The sequence below is a fragment of the Mandrillus leucophaeus genome, unplaced genomic scaffold (assembly GCF_000951045.1).
Source record: "Mandrillus leucophaeus isolate KB7577 unplaced genomic scaffold, Mleu.le_1.0 Scaffold377, whole genome shotgun sequence".
NCBI lineage: Eukaryota > Metazoa > Chordata > Mammalia > Primates > Cercopithecidae > Mandrillus > Mandrillus leucophaeus.
Genome location: NW_012103998.1, coordinates 142,685 through 152,615, shown reverse-complemented (window position 1 = coordinate 152,615; position 9,931 = coordinate 142,685). Strand labels below are relative to the sequence as shown.

The window sequence follows — 9,931 nt, the reverse complement described above, 5'->3', positions numbered from 1 at the left end:
GCAACCTCTGCCTCCCAGATCCAAATGATTCTCCTGCCTCAGCCTCCTAAGTAGCTAGGATTACAAGCATGTGCCACCATGCTCAGCTAATTTTTGTATTTTTAGTAGAGACAGGATTTCACCATGTTGGCCAGGCTGGTCTCGAACTCCTGACCTCAGGTGATTCGCCTCCCTAAGTGCTGGGATTACAGGCGTGAGCTACTGTTCCTGGTCAGTTATTTCTATTTCTATTTTCCCGTGTGTTTCAGTTTCATGCTTTGAGTGGCAAAAATATGTGCAACTACCAGCTGGTCTGTGACAGTGATGAAAACCTGCAGAATAAAGAATCTGTGGTCCAGTGTCTGCATATCTTGTCGTCCTTAAGGCTCATCATGCAGGTGGCTCTGCCACAGGAGCATCTTTGCTGGATTATCTTCAATGGTATATGCTGATGTATTTTATTTTCCATTGTGTCTTTCAGAAAGTTACTTCAATGCTAAGTTTGACAGTAGCTTGAGTACCTTGTGATTTAAAACATATGCATTTCATAATAGGATGATTGTATTTTTTTTCAACATTTGTATGACATGTTTGTCCTTTTAAATTGGGATGAATAATGCATGTCTTTGGGTTTTCACTGGGGAAAGGGTCAGAGACTGTGGGAATAATCACTGTTGGGTGTTCAAAAAGCAGAGCCACAGTTAACGAGTAAATATAGATGGGGAAAGGTCAAAGAACCAGTGCAGGTTAGATTGCTCCTAAGCGTCACCCATTTACTGGCCCTGTCCTCAAACAACTTGGCTTTGGGTTTCTACAAAGTGACATTCTCCTCCTACTTGATTTTGAGTGAGAAGCGCTGAGGAACACACACACACACACACACACACACACACACACACGTACATTATGTGTATGTCTGAAGAAATGAATCTCAGCTAAAAAATGTAATACTTGCTTTTCTCTATTTTAAAGTTGCAACTTACTGTATTGTCCTCTGGATAATATGTTTTTAAAAGGAAAATAATAATGACAGTGTGTTCGATGTGCATAAGCCAGGATCAAATAACTTCAAGGAAACATATTGGATTTTCCCTCATCCATGGCAACTGAAAGTATATTTTCTAGCCTTTTCCTTTCTCATCCACCCCCAAGTCATGTTTTGACATTTTGATTGAAATCAGACTTTACATTTGCTGCCAGAGATGAGGCCAACTTTGATGAGATTTTTTCAGTCCAGTGATTATTAAGCTTTTGTGTCTGATCATCCTCCAGAGATTCGATGTTACCTGCACCACCACTGCCATCTCTCACACATCTTGGCAGGGACAGAGAAGGAGCAGCAGTTCTGTGTTAGGCCCAGTGGTTGAGCTCTATGGTCAGCCCTTGTTTGAGTGGTGGAAATGAGCATGATTGCCTGTCTTTACGCCTTTAAAGATGACAACCCAAACATAGTCTTTATTTTTTATTTTTTTGTCTGAGACAGGGTCTTGCTTTCTCACCCAGAGTGGAGTGCAGTGTGGCACAATCACTGCAGTCTTGAGCCTTGAACTCCTGGTCTCAAGCCATTCTGCATCAGCCTTCCAAAGCACTGGAATTACATTTCTCTCAATAGTCTTTTTTTTTTTTTTTTTTTTTTTTTTTTTTTTGAGATGGAGTCTCATTGTGTTGCCCAGGCTGGAGTGCAGTGGCATGATCTTGGCTCAGCGCAACCTCCACCTCCTAGGTTCAAGCGATTCTCCTGCCTCAGCCTCCCGAGTAGCTGGGATGACAGGCACGCACCACCACACCTGGCTAATTTTTGTATTTTTAGTAGAGACGGTTTTTTACCATGGTAGCCAGGCTGGTCTTGAACTCCTGGCCTTAGGCAATCCGCCCACCTCCGCCTCCCGAAGTGCTGGAATTACAGGTGTGAGCCACCATGCCCGGCCTCTCTCAATAGTCTTAAAAAAAAAAAAAAAGATTATTTCTGTATCCTTGATACCCTTTTCTTGGTATGTGCTTTTTTCTTTTTCTCTTTTTTAATACACATGACATTGTGCTCTAGATTTTATTCTGTTTCCTATTTTTTTCCCTGCTGAGTATTGTGGTTTTAGAATCTAGCTAAGTTCCTGTATGTAAATCTAATTCATTAACTCAGCCTGCTGAATTATATTCCAGATATCCATACAGGCCTGGCGATGAGCACCTGGTTTGCCTGACCTCTCTAACTGCACAAATAATTCTGCAATGAATATCCTTACACATGTCCTTTTATAGACCTGTGCGAGAGTTTTCTGGGATCTGTGCCCAGGAGTGGAATTACTGGGTTCTGGGAGATACAGATACTTAGTTTCAGTAACTACTCTCCTTGTTTTAATTTATTCATCTAAAACTTACTGAATGCCTACCATATGCTAGGCATTGTTCTAGGTGCTAGGGACACAGGAGTGGACAATAGACAAAATCCATTCTCATGCTGACTTCCATTGCAGGGAGATGCTAAACAAATCAAAACTGAATTGTGTCAGATGGTGATGAGTGCTATGGAGAAAAGTCAAAGCCAGAAGGGGATAGAGAGAGCAGGGGCTGGGCTGCTGAGATGACTGGGGAACAAAGACCTGAAGGAGTTTGGATAGTGAAGTTTCTAGGTATTTGGTGGAAGGGCATTCCAACTGGGGGATCAACAAGTGCAAAGACCCTGAAGTTTTGACAATTTGGAATTTAAGTAGTCAAAACTATATTTGACTGAAAAGGTCAAATGTGCCTTGGTAACTTATCAAAATATGTTTGACCTTTTCAGTTAGACATTTACTGTATTTACTTTTAATTGACTGTTAAACACACACACACACCCCCTTGGTTTCTTCAAATATTTAACCAATCTTGGTTTTTAAATAAAAATTTAGGCTGGGCACGGTGGCTCACACCTGTAATCCTAGCACTTTGAGAGGCCAAGGCAGGCAGATCACCTGAGGTCAGGAGTTCAAGACCAGCCTGGATAACATGGTGAAACTGGGTCTCTACTAAAAATACAAAAATTAGCTGGATGTAGTGGTACATGCCTGTAATCCCGGTTACTCGGGAGGCTGAGGCAGGAGATTTGCTGGAACCTGGGAGGCGGAGGTTGCAGTGAGCCAAGATCATGCCACTGCACTCCAGCTTGGGTGACAGAGCAAGACTCCGTCTCAAAAAGGAACAAAGCCAAACAAACTTCCAGAAATACCCTGAAATCATAAAGATTCAGTCTGTGTTCCATCTGATACCATTTACTCTCCGAGTCTGGCTTTTGCAGCAGGAATTTGTGAGCCATGCCAAGATTTTGAACTGTCAAAGGACTCAGTTACAATTAGAACCTTTTAGGGCTGGAAAGGTTAAAGGCACCTTTTTGAAATACAGAAGGCCCTTGTCATTCTTGAGGGCAGTCTCCTGAGGCCTTCCTGAGTTCCCAGTTCCCCGTTACTGGCATGTTTATATAGGCTCCTGGCTTACATCCTCATCACATGTTTTGTGGACAGGCATGTGTTTCCTGTGCATATTTTTACCTGGTGACTATTTTTTTTTTTCCTACAAAGAAGCACTTATACAATTTTATTTTTAAAGATGAAGAGTAGAGGCCAGGAATGGTGGCTTATGCCTCTCATCCCAGCACTTTGGGAAGCCAGATCACTTGAGGTCAGGAGTTCGAGGCCAGCCTGGCCAACATGGCCAGATCCCATCTCTACTAAAAATACAAAAATTAGCTGAGCGTGGTGGCAAGTGCCTGTAATCCCAGCTACTCGAGAGCCTGAGGCACGGGAATCACTTGAACCCAAGAGGTGGAGCTTGCGGTAAGCCGAGATTGCACCACTGTACTCCAGCCTGGGTGACGGAGCGAGACTCTATCTCAAAAAAAAAAAAAAGAAATGAAACAGATAAAGAGTAGAGGTCAACAAAGCCTCATCGAGATAAGTCTGCTGAGCTCGAGTTGTTATTAGTCGAGTGGTTTCTTCCCCAGTGGATCTTCAGTGGAATGAATAACTGCAGGTGCTGGGGGTAGTCAGACAGATAATGACGAGTCCCTGAGCATTAAGGACCAATTGCATTCTCTATGAAATTTAGGGTACTATACATTTAAGTTTAAAGTTTGTTCAATTTAGGGGGTCACTGATTTGTGTAATTGTTGTTTATGATGCTTACAGTTGTGTTTTAATCAAGTGATAGATGTTTTGGTGCAGTTGCCATTTTCTCACAAACTTTTTATTTATTCATTTTTTTTGAGATGGAGATTTGCTCTGTCACCCAGGCTGGAGTGCGGTGGCGCGATCTTGGCTCACTGCAACCTCTGTCACCTGGGCTTAGGCGATTCTCCTGCCTCAGTCTCCTGAGTAGCTGGGATTACAGGTGCACACCATCATGCCTAGCTAATTTTGTATTTTTAGTAGAGATGGGTTTTCTCCACATTGGCCAGGCTGGTCTCGAATTCCTGACCTCAGGTGTTTTGTCCGCCTCGGCCTCCCAAAGTGCTGGGATTACAGGTGTGAGCCATCATGCCCGGCCATCAGAAGCTTTTAAAGTTTAAACCTGAACATAGAATTCATAACTGTTGAACTTTTATGGTTACAAATATTAGATACTTTATAGAAAATATTTAGACTCCTGTTATAATTACATGCCTTTTAAAAGCATGTTACCATCTTTTGGTTATGTTTATAGCTTGATAAACTGCTTGTATGCAGAGAGAAGTATGGTGATGTTCCCCACTCCTCTCTTCAACCCTCCCTCCAGCCTTCTATCCTCTTTTAATTAATGGCCTGACAAAAAAGCATACTTGAGTAACCTTACTTAGGTGTTGGAAATGCTGTTTTTCATTAGAATGCTTATAGGACACACCTTAATGATGGGAAAAATGTTATATGAGTCCAAGAGTGAATATAATGTGACCTGTTATGCATTGCAATTTTTAAATTATTATGAGTTTCCTTGTTGAGTATTTTGCCATGCTGATTAAATATGTATTCTGATCTTATTTGGAGATAAAGCTTTAGTTTCTCAACCATAAGGAAACCATGGGAACCAATAATATGTATCTTTTTGAGATGGAGTCTTGCTCTGTCGCCCAGGCTAGAGTGCAGTGGCACGATCTCGGCTCACTCTAATCTCCGCCTCTCAGGTTCAAGCAATTTTTCTGCCTCAGCCTCCCGAGTAGCTGAGACTACAGGTGCATGCCACCACCTCCTGCTAATTTTTGTATTATTAGTAGAAAGGGGTTTCACCATATTGGCCCAGCTGGCCTTGAACTCCTGACCTCGTGATCCGCCTGCCTCAGGCTCCCAAAGTGCTGGGATTACAGGCATAGCCACTGCACCCAGCTGGGAACCAGTAATATTTTATATGAATTAATGAAAGCACAAGGTACATAAATTATGCCACTAGGATTATTCTTTTGTTCGTTATACTTCAGAACTTAAATTGCCTGTAAAATGAGACTAAAAGATTCTTGTGTCAACATATTTAAAATATGGCCATATTAATTATTTTAATGATTTTGTTTACAAGTTACACGAAAAATTATGATGAGTATGACTCTGTGTACCATTTATCAGACTTTCTCATGAGATCACTTGTTTTGGGAACTACAGACTTGAACCACAGAAATTGGAATATAAAATTTCTATCATTTGACTGTACAACATGTTAACAATCATTTTCTCCATCCAGGTACCATTTATATTTACACCATTTGCAGAAAACTGATGGCCATAGGTCAGTCTTCCAAGGTATGAAATGTACTGAACAAATGTTTTCCCCTCTATTTCTTGTTCTATTTTTCTTAAGGCTTTCATTACGCAGTATATTGAATGTTAAACAAGGAATATTTGGAGAATTATATAATATAAAATTTAGTAAATATATATTATATAGCATTACTATTCTTAGTTTTGCTTTAATAGGGATCATATGTTAAAATATAGATGATAAAATGTTAATGAAAAGAAAGGAAATTCCTGAGGATGTCAGTATTCTCTGTGTCTCAGATAGTCGTACTTGTCACACTTGATAGTGAACATCCATCTGGTTAGTATAGCTTTAGGTAGGGTGACCACCCATCCTGGCTTGCCCAGCAAAGTCCTGGTTTATGCCTGTTGTCCTGTTAGTAATTATCAGTAGCGCCCACTTTTACTAGTAAAAGTGGCCTGGGCCGGGTGCAGTAGCTTACACCTGTAATCCTAGCACTTTGGGAGACCTAGACAGGCAGATCACTTGAGGCCAGGAGTTAGAGACCAGCTTGGCCAGCATTGCAAAACCCCGTCTTTACAAAAAATGCAAAAATTAGCTGGACCTGGTGGCACATGCCTGTAGTCCCAGCTTCTTGGGAGGCTGAGGTGGGAAGATTGCTTGAGCCTGGGAGGCAGAGGTTGCAGAGAGCCGAGATCATGCCACTTTGCACTCTGGCCTGAGTGACAGAACAAGACTCTGTCTCAAATAAAATAAAATAGAAAATTTAAAAAAGGTGTCCTGGTTTGGATGATAAACTATGGTTACCCCCTTTATGTCATGATATGGAGCTTGGATTTTATTCTGCTTGAAGCGCTTCCACTTCTGGCCTGCATGCTAATCGGGTGAATGCACACTTAAACTCTAACCCAGCTGCATGACGAAGGCAAGGAGACTATTTTATAATAAGATTCTTACCAGTACTCACTGCTCAGTGTTAGCTTGAGGAAGTTGCTGACACTTCTATTGACTTCCCTACAATGTTGGTAGCGTTTTTGTCCGTGGGAGACATATTTATTCCCTGTATTAATTTTCCAGTTATTGGAATGTAGGCCAAGAAGGGCGAACATACTCCCGTTGCGACCCAGCTTGAGTTGTTGCTGGCATCTGAAACATGACTACTTTTATTCTTTATTCCATGCAGAACCTTACCCTGAATATTCTAACACTCAGGAGAGATACGTTTTTTCTTATTTCCTCAAAGCATAGCCAAGTATCTTAAAAGCTGACAACATTTGAAAAATAAAATGGAAGTAAAGAAATTTGCATGCTCAATCGATAACATTAATTATGTGTTCTCTCTCTGTTTTGCTTCTCAAATTAAAAAACTCTATGACAGACAGTGACTTGAAGCTCTGTGCCAGCTTTCTGAGTGTGAATTAAATTGAGGGGGGACTGTCCCAGGTCTAATGTAAACTTGGCCTACAGACTATTGCAATGATGCTACATTCAGTTCCACATGATTTCCTAAAGAGAATTTGCATACTCTGGTTGCTCTTGGTGTAACAACAACAAACACGGCTTCACAGGACCATCATAGTTTGGTCTGCTGCAGTGCTTGCTGCCAAAGCTTTGAAGGGCAGAGATGTCTGTGCCAACATTTGACTGTTAGTGTTTGTGCTTGTTAATGCTGAGAGAATTTTAAAGTGACAGTCATCTTAAAATAATTTCTTATTCATAACCTTTGTAAGACATTTCCTCTCTGCCTCATATACCTTGAGTTTGTCTCTGGTAAAATAAGGATAGTTGAGTATTTTGTCATGCTGATTAAATATGTATTCTAATCTTATTAGGAGATAAATCTTCAGTTTTTCAACCATAAGGAAACCATGGGAACCAATAATATTGTATATGAATTAATAAAAGCACAGGGTACATAAATTATGCCACTAAAATTATTCTTTTGTTAATTATATTTCAAAACTTAAATTGCCTGTAAAATGATACTAAAAAATTGCCTGTAAAATGAGACATCTAGTCAGAGATGTACTGAGACCAGGGGCAATGTCACCCTATACCGTTAGAATAATGCACGTCTGTTGACTAAATGGAATCCCATCATGACCCATTCTATTTTGGTTTACTTACTCAAATGGAGAAGCTGCAGAGAAGGGGTTGATATTTTCTGATAGTTCTTTTTTTCCTTTTTTTTTTTTTTGAGACTGAGTCTTGCTCTGTCGCCCAGGCTAGGTGCAGTGGCACCATCTTAGCTCATTGCAACATCTGCCTCCTGAGTTCAAGTGATTCTCCTGCCTCAGCCTGTGAGTAGCTGGGATTACAGGCACCCACCACCACGCCCGGCTAATTTTTTGTATTTTCAGTAGAGATGGAGTTTCATCATACTGGCTAGGCTGGTCTCGAACCCCTGACTTCCAGTGATCTGCCCACCTCGAGCCTCCCAAAGTGCTGGGATTACAGGCGTGAGCCATGGCGCCTAGCCCAAATTGAGTATAGTTCTGTGGTGCCAGTCTTGTGAGATGGGAATGGGAAGTGAGGGATGCAATAATTTTGGGGTGGTCGGTGGTTGTACATTTGGCACTTGGAGATCTGAATGACATTCTTTCTGTTTGTTCAATATAGTAAGTTTCAAGGAAATTAATAATTTTCACCAGTAATTCCCAGACCCCCAGATGGTAAATTGATTCCTGAGCTGAGGCTAAAAATGGATTTGATGGGTCCATTTAATGGAGACAAGTCCTTGGAGGTCCCACCATGTGTGAGATGTCCTGGGTCTGAGGGATTTGAATTCTGTAGTGACTTCAGAGTTCAAGTATGTTATAGCATAAGACGGGAGGAGAAATAGACCTGGGCTCCTCACGCTGTCTAAACTCCCGTTTGTATAGGATCTAGGCATGATGGCTAGCTTTTGTTATTCTTATTGAATCTGTAGTGTGTGCTAGGTCCTGTGAAAGACTTATGAGGTGGGCAGGAGCATCATCATCATTAGCATTGATTGAATGAATCTGCTGTCATCAAGCATGCTTGTAAGCGCTTTCATTTATCCTCACATGTAATCTTCACAGCACCACTTTGAGAAAACTGCTGTTATTACCTCTCTCTCTCTCTAATATATATACATATTTTTTTGAGGCAGAGTCTCGCTCTGTCACCCAGGCTGGAGTGCAGTGGTGCGGTCTTGGCTTCTGCAAGCTCCGCCTCCCAGGTTCACGCCATTCTTCTGCCTCAGCCTCCCCAGTAGCTGGAACTACAAGCGCCCGCCTCCACACCCGGCTAATTTTTTTTGTATTTTTAGTAGAGACGGGGTTTCACTGTGTTAGCCAGGATGGTCTCGATCTCCTGACCTCGTGTTCCGCCCACCTCAGCCTCCCAAAGTGCTGGGATTACAGGTGTGAGCCTTCGCGCCTGGCCATTACCTCTATCTTATGGAATAGATAAGCGAGCTGAGGCTGGGAAAAGTTACTTTGCTGAGGGTCACACATCTAGTCAGAGATGTACTGAGACCAGGGGCAATGTCACCCTGTACCGTTAGAATAATGCACGTCTGTTGACTAAATGGAATCCCATCATGACCTATTCTATTTTGGTTTACTTACTCAAATGGAGAAGCTGCGGAGAAGGGGTTGATGTTTTCTGATATAACCCTGTCTTCCTAACGACATCCTGAAAGCGAGAACTAACCAGGGGCTCTTCCCTAGTGCTGCAGCAGGTCACCAGCATAAGCTTAGGGAATAGAGGGTGGTCAGACTTCTGAAACCTCTTTCCCTGAGGACATACGACCATTTTGCTTTTGTTTATGGAGTAGTTTCTTTGGTGGCACTTAAAACTGTAGTATAGTACTCAGCAAACATTAAAGAATACATCTAGAATCTGTTCATTCTAAGAAACGATTGATTTCTGTTTCATTTTACTATGAAACTGAAGCAGTTTGACAATGTATGTGGCTTGAACAATTACTGTCAAATTATTTCACATACCATTACATAAACTTTAAGTCCCAACTTTGAAATTGTTTGTCATTTTCTTTAAATGGTGTAAACTGATATAAATGAGGCTGCAGCGCCATCCTGTGGCTGAGCTGATTAATCGTGTGTATGTTTCCTGCTGAACACCTGCAACATGCTCTTACTGGGGTCATGTTTTGGATATGGATATCATTTGACTTTTCAAAGTTCTTTTTTTTTTCCCCCATGAAGAGAATAGTCCTGATGTATCCTTTTAATTTTTTTTAATTAATAGAAACAATTATTTGTGGCTTTTA

General features: G+C 41.4%; 1 protein-coding gene across 1 annotated transcript in view; it reads left to right on the top strand.

Annotated features, from left to right (window-relative positions):
* The window catches only part of LOC105546969 (cilia- and flagella-associated protein 54-like), a 55,532-nt gene that overhangs the window by 23,595 nt on the left and 22,006 nt on the right, over positions 1–9,931 (top strand). The window contains exons 3-4 of the mRNA XM_011990300.1: positions 249–420; positions 5,656–5,714. Coding sequence (XP_011845690.1) covers positions 249–420; positions 5,656–5,714 — 231 coding nt within the window. The remainder of the gene's footprint in view (positions 1–248; positions 421–5,655; positions 5,715–9,931) is intronic.